Source organism: Lonchura striata, chromosome Z (genome assembly GCF_050655825.1).
Source record: "Lonchura striata isolate lonStrDom1 chromosome Z, ASM5065582v1, whole genome shotgun sequence".
NCBI lineage: Eukaryota > Metazoa > Chordata > Aves > Passeriformes > Estrildidae > Lonchura > Lonchura striata.
In genome coordinates, this window is record NC_140740.1 from 34,216,990 (window position 1) to 34,234,339 (window position 17,350).

At 34.7% G+C, this 17,350-nt stretch overlaps 1 protein-coding gene across 1 annotated transcript in view; it reads right to left on the reverse strand.

Moving 5' to 3' along the window:
* RASA1 (RAS p21 protein activator 1) overlaps positions 1 to 17,350 on the reverse strand; it is a 52,698-nt gene that overhangs the window by 5,344 nt on the left and 30,004 nt on the right. The window contains exons 10-21 of the mRNA XM_021546209.4: positions 17,210 to 17,330; positions 14,706 to 14,862; positions 12,995 to 13,082; positions 10,854 to 10,931; positions 9,588 to 9,745; positions 9,224 to 9,300; positions 5,160 to 5,332; positions 4,818 to 4,977; positions 4,491 to 4,633; positions 3,639 to 3,754; positions 2,435 to 2,521; positions 44 to 111 (exon numbers count right to left, since the gene is read on the reverse strand). Coding sequence (XP_021401884.1) covers positions 44 to 111; positions 2,435 to 2,521; positions 3,639 to 3,754; positions 4,491 to 4,633; positions 4,818 to 4,977; positions 5,160 to 5,332; positions 9,224 to 9,300; positions 9,588 to 9,745; positions 10,854 to 10,931; positions 12,995 to 13,082; positions 14,706 to 14,862; positions 17,210 to 17,330 — 1,426 coding nt within the window. The remainder of the gene's footprint in view (positions 1 to 43; positions 112 to 2,434; positions 2,522 to 3,638; positions 3,755 to 4,490; positions 4,634 to 4,817; positions 4,978 to 5,159; positions 5,333 to 9,223; positions 9,301 to 9,587; positions 9,746 to 10,853; positions 10,932 to 12,994; positions 13,083 to 14,705; positions 14,863 to 17,209; positions 17,331 to 17,350) is intronic.

The following is a 17,350-nucleotide window of genomic DNA, read 5'->3' on the forward strand; positions in this document are numbered from 1 at the left end:
CCTGCTGCATAAAGTATAGATTTGATCTGAAGCAGATAGTCACCTGAGATGATATTAAACATCCTTGGGTTCAGGATAGCAGGACAAATCAGTCGAAGAAAAACAAAGCCACTGAAATGAAATAAAATTGTATTTTGTTCAAAACCATTAGAAAGTGAAAGTTAAATTGTGTAGTCTTTCAGGAATAAAGTTAGTGTGGGATCTTGTTGGGACAAACACCAAGAAACTAGCCTGTGCTGTGTAAAAATATAAATCAAGATCATCATGCTATGATTCTATCAACTGCAATGAAATCTGAAAGAAGAGGCACATTGATTTCCCAATAAAGGTGAATGGACTGTTGAAAACACATAGGAAGAAATAAATTGCCAAGTAATAACGAAGCCAATCCCAGACCATGCTTGCCTCAAAAAGGAGCCACCCTTGGTCTCTGACCTCCCAAAAATTCTCCACTGTCTGCTACTGCAAGATACCCATCTCACAGCCAGCCGCTTCCCCAAGCCACTATAAGCCGGAGCAAAGATCTGTCTTAGCAGAACACACCCTTAGGTCAGCTTCAGCTGATCCATTATCCTGATGATAGTACACTTCAGTAGAAAAATGAGGGACCATGAAAGAATTGCTGCCATTTTAAAAGCTGGGGAAAGAGAGTGCTCTGTTCTAACTGCATAACTAGGAATTCATTCAACAGGAACCCAGAATAGGCTTCAGCGGCATGAGAAAAATCTATTTTCCTGTTAATAAAGTCATCACTCACATTAACCTCAGCTCCAGCTAACTGCTGTATAATGAACTGACATACCAACTAATTAAATCAATCTAAAACATCTGTAATTTTGTCTTTGGACACCACCAGCAGGCTGGATTTCACCACAGCAATACCAAAGCCTAACTCGTAATGAAAGGAGGAAGGTAATGTTGCCTGTTGTAAAGGACACAGTTAGGGAAATGTCCGTATTTCTTTAAAGTGAAAAATAGTAGTGAGGTTGATGCAACTTCTGTTAAGTCTAAGACATCTAATATGTTCTGTTATAGATGTATCTTATCTCTAAATTCTCACTGGTGAAACTTGTGTTTCACAAGTTATGGGCTGGTAAGAAAACAGTTCTTGGCCAGAGGTTAAGCTAAAATATGTGGTGAGAATTCAAAGCTACAAGTCAGTAATTAATTTTGAAGTCTTGGCACATACATCAGTCACTCTTTTAAAAGTGCCCAAATTTGAAGGCCAACAAGGTACACATCTTGCAGAGACCCTGCTGATAAGGAAGAGCTGATATTCCTTACCTTTGTCAAACTGCCTAAATTAGGAATGAGCAAATATCTATATGGGAGTTTTAAACCAGAGAGAAATGGTAGCACATTATGACTGATACTATATAGAACATACCCAGATACCAAAAACTGTCCATCTGGCTCTGAATATTGAATTATTCTAAAACCAAAAATATTGCAATGGAAGGTAATAAACATCACTGAAGGCTGTGAAACTGCACTCCAAAGAGAAATCTCTAGTATCCACTTGTGAAAATGGAACGCCACAAAAGCAAGTGATAAAATATTTTTAGCATCCCAGTGGAGACCATTGGGAAAATTCTGAAGGTGAACTGTGTATTCACTAAGGAAAGCCACATGGTCCTTTTTGGAGCTGAGGATGAACAGGATTCACAGGATTCATACAGGATTCACTACTGACCTTTACAGCCTTCCAGCAGCTTAGCCCCTCAGAGTAAAAGGAGCTCTCAAGTAGGAGCAGTCTCCATTTGAAGGCAATGCCGCTTCACAGTATGAAACACATAAGGCTTCTGGTGCCAAAATGATAAATACAAGCCAAAGACACAAATACTCTGAAAGATCCCTCCATGGGAGATTAACCTCTGCTAACAATACAACTGCATGGCACCACAAAAAGGAAAGCTGAGGCTCTGATACCCTTAAAATCCCTGCCACGTTTAGAAGAAGTGTCAAGACCACAGCTTTGTCAAAGGATTTTGTTTGACCTGCCCTGGCAATGAACAGAGTTAGAGTTAGTTTTGTATTGTGCTAGTTTAGTAATGCAGATTGGAGTTTTGATAGCTGGTGTGAGTTCAGGAGAACCAAGTTCTGTAACCTCCAGCAGCATTTTCAGAGGAGCTGTAGAATATTTCAACATGATTGGCCTGTAGTTCTGTAAATTCAAAGCTAAAACAAAGTATACTGACCTCTATACTACATCATTTTATTCTGCCAAGGCTCTAAGAACAAGACTAAGAATCCAGAAAGCTCAGTCTTTAACTGGGACATTTTGCTTCATCATCATAAATATCTTAAACACTGCAGTAACCTGTGCAAGTTCATACAGTTTTGTCACTGAAGAAACATAGATAAGGACACTGAAGTATGTTTCCAACAATAGTTGAAAGAAATATTTCCAGAATAAGGTTGACAAGTAACTTACCTAACAACCCTGGTTCTCATGGTAGTATTAGCTGGCCATTTGTTTTGAACAGACTTCTGTAGGCACCCATAAATATACCTCAATGTCCTGCAGAAACAGTAGCCAATTACTCATTCCATTAAATTTACAGAATCAAAAAAGCTGGTCAGACCAACCTCCTACTTGATGCAGAACTATTATCAACTTTATATTAATAGCTGAGACAAATATTTAAATTATAAATTAACTAGATAATATATAATTAAATTGTTAAAGTTAACAAATTTATAAGAATTCTATTTTAAAAGTTGTTTTAAAAAGTGTGCAATTCTTTGATCATTTGGATATGCATTCAATGTTTTATAACTGTTTAAGTAGTATTCCCTTTTTGAAAAAAAAGACCACTTTGATGGTTGATTTTTCTTTTCATTTCTCTCTTAACTAAACAAAAGCTCTTCTTTCCATACATGACACACGTGAAAAAAAGATTAGAAATTAAGCACCACAGCAATAGTTCTCTCCCATTAAAAGAACCTTTGTGGTGTATTTCACAAAATGTTGGTCACTGCATCATAAACTTAAAAGGACAGCAATTTTCAATGCTGACCTTGCCAGCACTAACACAAAAGAAAATTCCATGCTACTGCCATGACTCAAAATTGAGGGTTTCATATACTTTAAAAGACAATGACACTATGAAAGGAAACTCTGTACTATCCACTTTTTATTAGATTTTTCAAATCTGAGGTAAGAAAACAAGTTACTTTATGAATTAAAAGAAGCGGGGAAAAAAATAGCCTCTGCACTTCCCTAGCAGACCAAAACAGGCATAGAATGGTATCACTATTACCACCTACCTGTATTTTTAATATGCTGTTAATAGTTCCATCTTTCTCAGAGAAGAAAGATTGACAAATACATGTCATTGTCTGCTAACTACCACTGTCTTCTACCTTTTTGTAAGAGATTAATTATTTTATTATTATTTTGTCCCTGGTCTCTTGAGTCTAGTAGCTTCTTTTTTAAAAGAAAACCAAATGTGTCAGCCAGAAGCTTTTGTAAAACACTATTAATTGCCAGAAGTGTTATTTTCCCCCATCTATTTTTTCTGTGTCTATACAGTAATACTAAGATAAATCAGTAAGAACATAATTTTAATGTATAATGTTATTCATGGAAACACAAATTTTCAAATATAAATTTGAACAGAAAAGTGCAAACTTACGGGGGCAGTATCTCTGCAGCCATGAATATCTTCTCCACCAGTTCTGAAAGTATACTAAGTAGATGTGCCAAATTAGTGTTTACGTCTTCATTTTTTTCTAACTTCGAGGGATTTAACTAAATAAAACAGAAAAAGAATATGTTTATTCTTGTATCTAGAACTACATATGTATATTGTTTCTGAATATTACATACTGAGTACTGTTTCAAAGCAAATGAAATACTCTGCTGCTATACAAGTCTCTTGCAGAACTCAGTCATGTTTCAGTAACTTGTCAGGGAATGCAAAGCAACAGTTTTAAGTTCTAATATAGATATCTGGCTTTTATCAGCTTGGATATTCACCATTTTTTCATCTGAGTGACTTTTTGTCTCTCTCAATCCAAATTTCTGATGACTCCCATCTTTTCCACAATGAAGTTAAAGTGAAACACAGGAGTTAGGAGGATCATTTAAGAAAGTTTCAGGATCAGTAACAACCATTTAATACGGAATTTTATAATTAAAATGTAAGTTCAAATTCTGACTTCTACAGTATCTTGAGTTCAACAAGAGTTACCTATATTAGGACATTCAGTAAATGCTGCAGAATGCCTGCTAAATAATTAAAAGAAATTTTGATTATAAAACTTAGTGAATGCTACTATGAATAATGTTTGAAGCCAAAATCCAGGAAAAAAAATATATCTTTTAATGAATTAAATTCCTGTATTTCTGATGTAAAAATGTCTAGTTCTAAAAAATTATTAAGTGCCTCTACAACTAATATTTAATGTAAACATAATAGTTAATAACTAATGGATTACTGTGTCAACAAACCAAAAATGTTTAAAAACACAGTTTAAGGTATCACCTCACAGGACTGCTTGCTCTCCATGATCTTTAATATGGAATCTTTCAGCGCATGATGTACAAAACTTGTTGCTGTGGCTTTCATATACTGCTCCATAAGTGTGCTTGCTAAAGTGGTGGCACGGAACAAGGTAGTAGCTTCATCTGAAAAAAGAAATTGGAAAGAGAAAAACTGAAAAAAGGAGACCTCAAAAATAGAGAAAGAATATGGTTACTCTTTGACATAAGCTGCAAATAAAGGAGGAGAAAAAAACAAGACAGCACCGGAACCCTTTCCTTCCTAGCTGTCCAGAATTCCAGTAAACTTTTGTGGGATTTAGTGCAGTACCTTCCATGCTTATCTCCCTGTCATTTAGCGTTCGTAACAACAAGGACTCGAGCTTTTCATGAAGAAAAATCTTCAGTAAAATGCCAGCCAACAGTGTTCTATCCTGTCCACAAACATTTGATAAGGCATAGACTACATGAAGTTCTTTCTGGAGTATAAGCTGAAAGAAAAACATATAACAGCTTTGGAAAAATATTATATTACATATCTATTTATATATATACAGCTGTCACTTAAAAATATTATTTGATTACATCAACCAGTATTACTGAGATCCCTCTCAACCAATGAAAAGTATTAGTTTTGACAGCTAAACCATGGATGGTAAACATCAATTCATACCTCTTTAAACTCATTGTACTCTTCTTCTGGCATGATCTTCTCCATGGAATATCGCGCTCGAACACGCAAAGATCCTGGCTCAATACCCTTTAATGGTACATAGGAACTGAGTTGAAACCACTCATCTGTTGCATGTCCTTTTTGTAATCGGCTTAATTGGCAACGCATGAACACTTAAAGGAGAAAAAGCATTGTTCAGGTACGTTATCTCCACCATAACATTGATACTATTAAATAAAAAAATAGGGTTTTTTTCAGCACTTCATCTTATTTTGGGAAAAAAATACCAGCAAGACTAAACAAAAAGTTTTTTTATCAATATATGAACAGATTCATTTTCTCTTCGATGGCTTAACAGTGTCCTGTAAACTGAAGAAGAAATATATGGCAATCTGTAAATAATGTCTATATATAAATTCAAAAATGCCACACGAATATGGACATGGCTTTCCTTGTAACGTGCAAATCCAGACAGCAATCAGAAACTAAAATACAGGTTAAATCTTTAGAGTTCACTACTCCTTTTCCAGCCTTGCATTGACACCACCATCAGGGTCTGCTCCTATTTATTATTAAGAGTGCTCCTCCAGTATTCCCAAACACTGACATATGTATTACTTTTATAATAACTCCAGTCTAAGTAACAGTTTATGCATATTAGGTTCAATAGTGTTCCCAAGCACTTGCTGACTAGATAATGAAAGTCAGCACAAGAATAGCCAAATCATTAACCAGGATGTTGGTACACTGAAATTGCCAAGCAATGACCTGCACTGCAGCTGACGGCTGGTGCAGCAGCTGGTTAGCCAGCTAGGGAAGCTGGGAGGGAACACAGGCTCATCCTGAGCAGGAACGTGCTCCTAAGTGGAGGGGTTTTTTCCACAAAGAAAGGCCCAGGCACTTTCAGAGGCAACATTGTGCCTGTGAAACACCCACCATGCTCCAAAAGGAGTCTGCAATTAGTTTTACATTTAGTCTGTACATCTCAGTCAAACACCCTCTCTTTCCATGACAAAGATACTTGCTTTTACTTTCCTCACATGAAAAAACAAAAAAACACCAAACAAACAAACAAAAAAACCCCACCATAAAACCAAGAGCTTTTTTTTTTTTTTTTTTTTACATTTCTGCAAAGCCAACACACCAATCTGCCTTGCAGAAATTGTCAACACCTCCAGCAGATTTCTCATTGCCCCAGTGTTGCAATACATAGCAGGATATTTAATACTGGAACAGAAGAAGATCATATTTACAATGCCTCATTCAGGACAATCCTGCTGCCTCCTTCATATTCTTTGGAGCTGATGAACTAATAAAAGTTAATGCATTTATATCAGTCAAATAGCATGAAAAACAATATATCAGCACCTGCTACTTATCACCAGTGTGGAATGTCATTAAACTACGTAATAAATTTGCTTTCTTAGAATACTTCTCCCTGGCATCCAAGCTCAGTATCCACAACTAAACAATGTGCTTTTCTTCTTATTTGCTTGCACATATAAAGCAGATGTACCACAGTGAGAGGAATGGTGAATGAACTACAGGATCTAGAATAAATTGATGATTCAGTTTTTCCCTGTGGTTATTGTAGCACTTCATAGCTATAATATAAATAATATGACTTGACCTTGATTTAAAAAAAATCATACCAAATAACTGTACAAGGACTGCAGAAGAGTTATCATAATTTATATTAAATTACTTTAGGAGGACTTTTTTCCTGTTTATAATGTTACATTGAATTGGTAGGCTCCTTTCAGTAACAGACTGCTACTCAACATTAATTAATTTGAAATTACCACAATAGCGCAAAATCAAACCAGAATCTCCACTCCAGTTCAACTCTTTATGGTGTTGTCCATTAAGACCTATTAATTCAACTGTCAATAGTAGCAGATGGAAGTCTACTAATAAATTCTAGGACTTTGGATTTTTCAAGCCATATTATATATTTATTTATATAAGCAATTTATAGTTAGAGAAACAAATAAAAGTGAATATAATTGATGCAATTTATGTTGAACTTTATGTATCATTTCTGTCTATCTGGAATGCTTAAAATCTAAAGTAACTATGGATTATTCACAATAGACAAACTTAAAAGTAAAGACCTGAAAATTCAGGAAATATTTCAAAATACTGAAAAGGTAGCCTTCATTCATGTATTACTTTGGTATTTTGGTTTTGTGTGTTACAATGAAAGAACAAAGCAGTGACTCCAATAATTAAATATTGGACCTTTAATCTGCAACACGTGGAAGGAAAAGCAAGCAGAAAAGGTGAGTTAACCCAATTAATAACTGGCAAGATTAATAGCATCAGCTGTACAAAACTGACACAGGTAACATGTGTGGCTGAAAAGGAAAGATGATTGGTTAAGGAAAGGAACTGGTTATCTTGCTTTTGAAGAGTTAAAAGTCTATTCTGGTGGTGCAACAGAACATATGTCAGAGAAAATGTGATTTAACTCATTTTACCCCGGTGAACTTCACGTATGTCGTAGGGCTTGGGATGTAAGTAGAGGCATATGTTCATTCAAGTTGACTTAGTGTAATCTTTATCTCAAAAGAGTTATGCTGGATTATGCTTATGCTTTAAGAGTGTAGATAACTGCAGTAAAGAAATTCAGCCAATCCTGCCACTGACCTAGAAAAGGAAGTCTTCCATCACCTGAATGCACAAAACTAACAGCATCTCCTTAATCTGGGCAGAGAGGAGGAAACTACAAAAATACCTTCAAAGAAACTACTGAAGTATCTCTCTCAAGAATTACCCTTTTAAGATTCTTTTCCTAACCAAGGCTTTGGTGTAGACAGCTAGTCAGCTTTCCAGCTCAAATGAATTCAAAACCAAGCTCACAACTACAATTATAACCCCTTAGTCTGTCAGAGAGAATGTATCTTTATTCCTCCTGCTATGCAGAAACTTTTCTAGTGAGAGAAGGAGAAAGAGATCTGAAATTGAATCAGTTTCTGTAAGACCATGCAAAATGAGTTGTAAATACCTACTTTGGCCAAGGTTTCCCTACAGAGCTTAAGAAACCCCAGAAAACCAAAAAACAATAACTTAGCACTGGCCTAAGTTACAGACCAGTAACACAATATATGCAAAGTGAAAACAATTGCGCTAGATTATATACACTTTGACTGTCTTGGAACAGAGAGCTCAGAACAACATGGAAAAAAAAATCTTGAAACAAATTTGAAGAGGTGAAGAGGTCAGGGAGAGCCATCCTGCCCAGCAAGGAGCAAAGAGGGTGCTCCAGAAAAGTATATTGGGAAACAAGATATACTGAATAACAGGGGAAAAAAAAAAAAAAAAAATCAACTGAAAGTATGGTGTGGGAAGAGACCTGACCTTAAAAATTTCTACCTAACAGCATTAAATTCACATTCTTCAAACTCTTTCTTTTCTATGAAACGGATAAGATTCTACCACCTTGCTGTTGATTTGCTGGAATAGAAAACCACATTAAAGATGCACCTGGCTAACCCACGGAGAAGAAAATACAGATCCTTTCCCATTCAAAGTGATATTGAGATAACTTCAGATTTAAGTGGTAATAAGGGAAGAAGACAGATGAGGTAAAATGGAAAGAAAAAAGGGGAGGGTTTCTTCAGAGACTGACAGATTATTTTTTAATAAAGAATTGCACCTTTCCCTGTCTCACTGGAAGTAGCCAAAAACCTGAAAAGAAATTCCATGTAGTCAGACTCCATGGAACTTAACATTTTATGGAGCAGACTAATATAGAAAATTTCTCTTTGTTCTTGCTTTTTCATAAGCACAATCATTATCAAGCAGTAGTAACCGTAGAGCAGAGCTATATCAGACATAGAGGACTAGAGTATAGTGCATTTTATGACTAAAATCAGTGAAAGTTCTCATTATAAAAACATTAATGAAAAGCCAGTACCAGACATCAAAAACATACACAGGCAGTTTGGTGAACCTAAAAAACTACTTAATTCTCTTACGACAACCCTTGACAAAAGCAATGATAACCACTCAAAGTATCCATTGCTGTAATGTATAAGCATCTTTTACAGAAAAATACTTACATATATCTGGATCTTTACTTTTCTTTGTTTTGTTACTAAGACTTATCTCAAATCTATTAATATCAGATGAAAGATCGCTAGGAGAAAAGACAGAGAGCCTCAATTAATACTATACATGGCTGGCATTTAAGCTTTTCCTAATTTCATTTCAATCCCAAATTATCATTATCAGCCACTTGTATTAACAAAGACAGGTGACTACAGAAAATTCTGCCCATGCAGAATTTGTTTGAAAGGTTGCTGCTGTATAAGGACATATACAGTATTTTTTTAAATACTGTAAAACTATAAACAAGTGTTAAGAATCTTAAATCCAATACAAATTAAAAGTGAAATTCACTAATTCGAGATAATTAAAACTTACTCAAAGACGAATTCTTCAGACCACACAGGGTTCTGTCCTTCCCTGATGTGTGTTTTTGCTACCTGGACACTGTTCAGGTAGATGTTACAATACGGATTTGTAAAATGCTTTACTGGGAGTGTATGAGCTTCTTCTACATGCAAAATGAGACTGCTGACCTGAAAAGAAGATAAACTATTTATTTTTTGTTGCTAAAAATACAAAGCACACGAATGAATTATTTTAATCTTCTATGCAGAGGATTAATGTTAATATGTGAATACTGAATACCAAACTCCTTATTAGAAGACTAAAGATAAAAGGTGTTGGAACATTCAAGAAGCATAAGGAAGCAAGAGTAACTCAAATAACTACTGAAAACAAATTTCCAGACCCATGTTTTTAAGGCATCTTGGATTTTAATTTTAAAATAATTTTTGAGGCATTAGGATTTGCAAATAACAACTTTTTCAGACATGGAAAATTTTACTGAAATGGAAGACTGGCACTTTGACTAAGAGCCATGGACAATTCCAAACACAGTGATTTATTATTTGGTGCTTTCCTAACAGATTATGTAAAAATTCTATTGTGCAACACATTACACTGTATTCTTTTATGCAGATAAATACTGTCTTTGATTTTTGAAAAAAATAATTCCCTTTTTGTTTGGCTTTTGCACATTGAAGCACCCAACTGCACCTGTCACTTTATCTGTAAATTCACCTAATTTAGTTCACTTATTCAGAAGTATCCAAACTTCTTCGATGTTCACAACCAAACAGTTGGGGTTTATTACTTTTTATTCACCATTTTATCCTGTAACAAATTACTATATTCAATATTCATAAGATTAAATCATATCAGGATTTCTTAAAGTATTTCCCTGTTATTCTCCAATCATTACAGACATAGCTATTTAAGACTGATTGCCCTCTCTCTGAAGAAATTCTGGCATATATGGCACTTTCAAGAGGCCAACAGAAATTAAAACAAGCTTGGCTCAGCATGTACTTGTTACATAATATTAATATAATTAGTTAAACAATTACATTTTATGTAAATAAAATGTGTCACAATTTTTTATAATTTTTTTGTTTACATGTCATACGAATTTTTTAAATTTCCCATATAAGGCATATTCGAAAAGCTGCTGACTCTTTAGACTTTTATTCAGGATTTTCTACTGTTGAAAGGAAAAATTCTGAGACTTAATAATATCATTTTGCACAGAGGAGGCAAAATACTTCTCCACATACACCTCCAACACCACAGTATCAGCTTCACCTGACGCAGACGTTTATTTGATGTTCCTGGACTGGTTTTTCTTAAACTGCAGAACACCTGCAGAGCTTTCATCCAGTCCTAAGAGAGAAGAATGCAGAAGAATGTAATGAAACCAAGTCAGATACAGTTTCTTGCAGTGGAACAGACTGCAAAAAGTATCTGAATTTTCATTTTAGCTTGGCAAATACCTAAGTTTTCTGTAATTCCATAGTACAAAAGTCTGAATATTAAAGCAAATTTGTTATCATTACTAAGCAAAACCTCATAAAGAATTTGCAAATCTGAACCTTTTTTTTTAGAATTATCAAGCATTACCAATGGATATACAGTGTGACCTTTGCCAACTTTCCAGTGTAGTGATACTACATGAAATTGCAATGGTATATAAATTAAGAAAAAGTTGTTTGCTTCTGAGAAAATTGCATTTAAAAAGCCAAACTGGTCTGATTATTCTCTCCAGTACTCCCATATGGCAGTCACAACCCTGTATACTTCAAACAAATTAACAGAGAAACATAAAGCATATATCCAACATTCTCCAGTTTGTCTTTGGAAGGTGGAAGATGTATTATAGCCTCATTCACTAGTTACTGTCTCCCAGTCACTAAATCCTGTACAATTCTTCCAAAGCACAAAATTTAAGTTTTGTCCAATAGTCTTCTCTTCAGTCAGTATCTCAAAGATCTGCAATCAACTCTCAAAGTACAATTTAGTAATGTCATTGAAACCTTCACAACACTTCTTCAATCATCTTTCACAGCACTTTCCACATCTTAAAAATACAGGAATATGTACTGCATCTATTCTGAGCTTTGTGAGTTAGGCTTCAGCTTTCAAATCCTTCCGAGGAAAAGCTTTCAGCTACACCCCACCAAGTTTCTATTTTTCTATAAAATGTCAGAAAGTAAAGAAAGCTGAGCTTTCTCAAATGATAAATATTTGTAAACTTTTCTGGGCCAAAGCCATATTATAAAGAAACCTGAAACAACTGTGTTCTGTGTAAATACAGTGAACAGCTTGTTAAGCACTTTGAAAACCAAATTAAACAAAATGTTCAGGAAACAAAACAGGATATTCTATCTTCTGTGTGTTCTTAATTATTTTACATTTTAGAAAATGAAAGATTTTACAGATATAATAAAAATTAAGGAGCATGGAATTTAATTTATTTATTCTCAATTATGATTCAGCATACTGCTTCTCAAAGACAGTACACTGCCAGCTGTATGACAAATTCCACTATATAATTCTTATGTCATATCTGCAAATTTAACAATTGGCATTAATTTAAAAAGAAAATCTGTGCTTTCCTTTATATACAGCACACAGAAATTATTATATTTATATAGACTTCATGCTCTGGTGAATACAGTCTGTTGTGAGTGCTCCAAAAAGCTTTCACAACAATGTCAAATGCAAAGCTTGACTTCTAATGCAACATATACATCAGAGCTCATGAACTTGCACAGCTTGAAACTTAAACAAAAACACTGTATCATTTTAGATACAATCTATGAGTAAAATAATTTCTCAGAAGTAGGCTTCTATCCCACAATTCTTAATCAGTGAACATAACTGTTAAGAGAGGTAGTAACTAAAGATACCATATAAACTCAGAAAACCTTACACTGTGCAGCATCACGGCCAAAAACTATGCATGACTACCAGTTTATATACATGACAAATAACTGGAAAAGGCAGTTCAATTAACTTTGGTCACTGGGCACACATACATGCATTAGCATTTTATTTATTTCACTCTGAAGTAAAACTCTCGCTTACTATGCTGTGTTTTATAGCATGGAAAAGACCTGGAGAGTAATTTTTTTCTTCTGAATCAAACTATGTCAAAAGACATGTATGTTCTCCAGAAACAGGTAACAGAAAATAATGGAAGTTCTGCACATGGGACCTGACTGGAATTTGTCAAAACTGAAACCCTAAAGAACAGATAATACAGGTGGCTGGATTTCCAGCACCAACCTTCCCCCTCAGAGATCTCCTACCAGTTAATTTTAACACCTGCTTTATAACCACTAAATATTTGTGATACATTTGCTTCCTGTTTCAGAAGGGCAACATAACTGAAAGACACAATATTAAAAGTTACATTTTTACACTTAGCAAATAAAAGCTCTCACCTGTGCTTGTTCTGGAGTTTCACCTGCAAAGTAAAAGATGTAATGCTCTTCACTAAAGTGCTGAACTACTATCTGAAAACAGTTTGGCCTTTAAAAAAAAAAAAAAAAAAAAAAAAAAAATTAAGTTTATTTAATCTTCACATATTAACAGACACCTTCACTTGATCTGTGCAAAAAAAAAAAGTTTACACTGAACTAACAGATTTCTCCTGTTTGTAAGGTGCATTGAATAATTACATCAATTTTTGTTCACCTACATGTTACCATCACAAATGGAAAGAGGAAGACTTTCAGCAAGATTTATCAGATCTTAAAAAACTGCATTTTGGTTTTGAATGTATTCTGTCATTTTAAGAGAACTACAGTACATGCAGCCTGCTTCAGAATATTGACACGTTTTTAGAATGGTGCATACTCAACAGGAATGTATGCTGGTTTACAGTTAAGGCAAAAAAACACTTGTCAACAAGGATTATTCCTAGAGAGTTTAAAAGCAGCGTAAGTTCAGCATTATTTCACAATCAGTTAATGATACATTAAGTATTTTTCGTTCAGGGAACAGTATTAACCTAAGGAATCCCCTATATGACTGTGTCCCACAGCTCTCATGACCAGTAAAATGTGTACCAGATCATACAAATATCATACAAAGTATTTGAGTGCATGTGACACAAACCTCTACAATGCTTAACCTCTTAAATACTGCAAAAGTACAGAATTTACTGTACTTCTGAAGAAAGGGAAGAGACAGTTTTTTATCAGCTATTTCAAGTTCAGGAGGAACTTTGTCTCAACTGCAGTTCCTCACTAACAGCTTCCTAAGCTGCTGCAACCACCCATGTCCTCGTACACACCTGTTAAGTACCACCTAGCACCCAACTTTGCTCCAACCCACAACATAGGGTTTCTTAAAAGCTATTTAAGAGAAAGAAACAGAATGTTTATTGATTGATATATATTGACAATATATACCAAAGCTTCCTGCCTAATTGTCAACTATACAGGGAACGTTTCATTACTTTTTAAAAATTATCTATAGCTGTGCTCCTCATTCCAGTAGTTAGATGTTGGAGTTTTTTTCAAAATATTATAAAGATTTTAAAAACCCACAAACAGGCAGAGCAAAGCATCAGTCTTTGTAGATCAAGAAATGCCACTAATGTTAAACATCTGTCTCTAGTTTTTTTCACAAAGTAACTGGAAGTTGATTATATGTAATTTTTCAATAAAGATCTGTAGGATAGCCAGAATTTCTAGCCTCTATCACTTATTATGTAAGTAAATATAGTTATTTATTCTATAAAGTTACAATACAGGTCAGTGGAGTTGTTTTTTAACTACCAATCAAAAAATACATAAATGCTCTTCTTAATTTCTAGTGATATCTAAAATTTAGACTTCTGATTCTCAACTTTCTTGCTGATAATCATGTCCCTTGTGGTCAGCTAGTCAAAATATTACAATAAGATATGATTTGTAAGTAACTCTGAGTATAGCAATTGTGCAAAAACAATCTCTGAGGACATTTACTTATATGAACTAGTATAGTACAAACAAAATAGTTGTTTTTAAATAGAAAAACACCTACAGACTTCTAACCAAGTTAGCCTTCAAATACCTACCAAAATAATGTAGAACTTTTAGAATTGGCAAAAATTCTTTATCTTATTAACTCTTGGTGCAATAGGATTAAAAAAACCCGATGTCCTACCTGCCAAATAAACTGTCATGTACTCCATAGACAGAACACACACTAAGGTCTATTAGTCCTTTGGGTTTTGTGGCTCGTTTTTCACTTTCAAAATAAATAAGCTGGGCATCATTTCCCTCTAATATAAAGTACAAGTTTTTCCATCTCTTTCCTTTACCTGTACAAGAATCAAGCAAATGGTTACACTACTGTCTAAAACAAGTAAATTTTGTAAATTAAGAAAACAGAAGAGGGCAGTAAACTTTCTGTCAAATTCCAAAGAGAAGAACAGTGTACAGATAATCAATCATGCTTGAGTTGTAACACATTCAATTTTGTACACATTCAATACACATTCAATTTTATACATTTGACTAAAACCAGAAACCAGATCCTCTTCACAGATTCAGGCAGAGTTGCAAAAGATTCTTCAAACATCCTTTCAACAGCATTATGCAAGTTTACTGTATGCCTGTATCTATACAGATTGCAAATAGTGACAGTGTGGACCCCAGTCACTAGATTTTTTTTTTTTTAAGAAATAGACTCTCGGCATTAGAAATGGACTCTTGGCATTACTCCTGATTGCATTACAGTACCTTAAAACTTACAGCTGAAGAACAAAAATGGAAATATTTTATATGCAAACTTAAATCAGAATCAACTGCAAACACAAGTGGCTGGTTCCGCTTGCTGCAGAGAAAGGTTCTTTGAATTACAACAGATTAAGAGCATTCTGCAACAAATTAATGCTTAAATCAGAGTACCATTTAGAAAAAACTTTCAGCCTTTATTTTACACTTTAATCATCATAAATCCACTGGGGCCTCAATAAACTAGTAGCAACATTGTTTTCAAAATACAAATGTAACACTCATTTATTATACTATGACTCCTAGATGGAAGAGTGATTTTATTGCATTTAGTCCATATACACTATGTGCATCTGTCTACAAGAGAGTATTCTAATTTGCCTCTTTTAGCCTGATTTTTCCAAGTCATTCCCATTTGATTCCTTAGTCCCATGACATCTCTCTATGTGGGTCTCAGATTCAGTCAAAGAAAGAAACGGAAAGTTTCTAGCCAGGCAAAAAGCCTGGGAAAGAGCTGGAGAAGGATGTAAATAATACTTTATCTCTCTTGGTTTTCACACTGTTTATAGTTAAGTTCTCTCACTGTGCGTCAAGCACCTTGCACCAATGGTGTCAGTTGTTTTCACTTCAGAACCAATGGAGCTCTGTATAAAAGAGCGGTGTATTTTGAATAAATTGGAGTCTTACTCTCACAGCCTTCTCAGTCAAGTCTATTCATTCCCGTCCTGCCTCAACACTGACATCTCTCGGAATAAGCCTTCTCAACAAATGACATGCTTCCCTTATTCTATACAGAAGGTATAGTTTGGGATGGTTTGGGTTTTTTTAATGTCTCTTGTATTAGGCTATATGTAAACTCATACCTTCTTTCTTACATTTGGTCACTATCCAGATTACCACCTGTAACTTCTTGTCATTTGCAGAAATCTCAGTATTGATACCATTTTTATGTGTCCATTAATGCTGATTTTCCAAAAAGTAGAAATATAACACCCAGGAAGAGACCAGTTTCCTCAAAACTTCAAAAGACTGGTTCAATGAAAATTCTTCAGGGTAATACTGAAGGTTACACTGAAATAAGTCAAACTGTCAGCTTTTAATGTGCTTATTATATGTTATGCTGTGTCAGCATTAGAACTCTGAAAAGTCACTACATCCTTTGTATGACAGACTGTGCATTTTAAATTTAAGATTGAAAACATACAATCTGACTTGGATTAACAAAAGTAAACCAGCTGTTCTCTGCAGTGAATGTACAGATGTACACTATTCTAGCTCTCTCAAACCTCTATCAGCTAGAACTTAGTGAGTTCAATATTAAGTACAAGCACTTTAGGAAAATGTATTTCATTTCATGATTTTGAATGCTACCTTTGACAAGCATGCCTACTTTTTGTGCTGTGCTGATTTTTTCAGAACTGCCAACCAAAATTTTCATGCTGCCTGTAATTTCATGTATCACATTTTTCTACATCTCCTACTTAAGGAAAGAGATCTTTCACACTCCTTACACACTTTCTAGAACCTTTTGCCCACTTCAATACTGCTCTTTCTAGTACCACTAAATTCACTAAATTCAGATAGAAAGTGCTGATCTCTGCTCCCTAGTAACCAACAATAGGGCACAAGGAAATGGAACAAAGCTGATGCAGGGAAATTTCAGATTAGACCTTAGGAAAAACTTCTTCACTGAGGAGGTGGCTGGTCCTTGGAACAGGACCAGTATGCAGGAAATGCTCAGAGTTTATGCAGCCTGTCAAGGTTTAAGGAGTATCTAGATAATGCTCTGAGTCATGTGGTTTAGCTTTCAGTGGACCTGCAAGAAGCATGATCTTTATGACTCCGTTCCAATTTAAGATACTGTATGATTCTGTGATCCTTACATGCTTTTCCTCTTCCTTTAAAAAAATAAGAGAGGCAAACATAACTCACTTTTTTTCAGAAGATATCCTTTTTTGACAATATTTTTATAAAAAGCATCCTTTGTTTTCCGACGAATTGTATTGTAGATTTCTTTTCCATCCACTGTATCATTAAGCATTTGTTCTTGGTGCTAGAAAACATGTCAGAAAA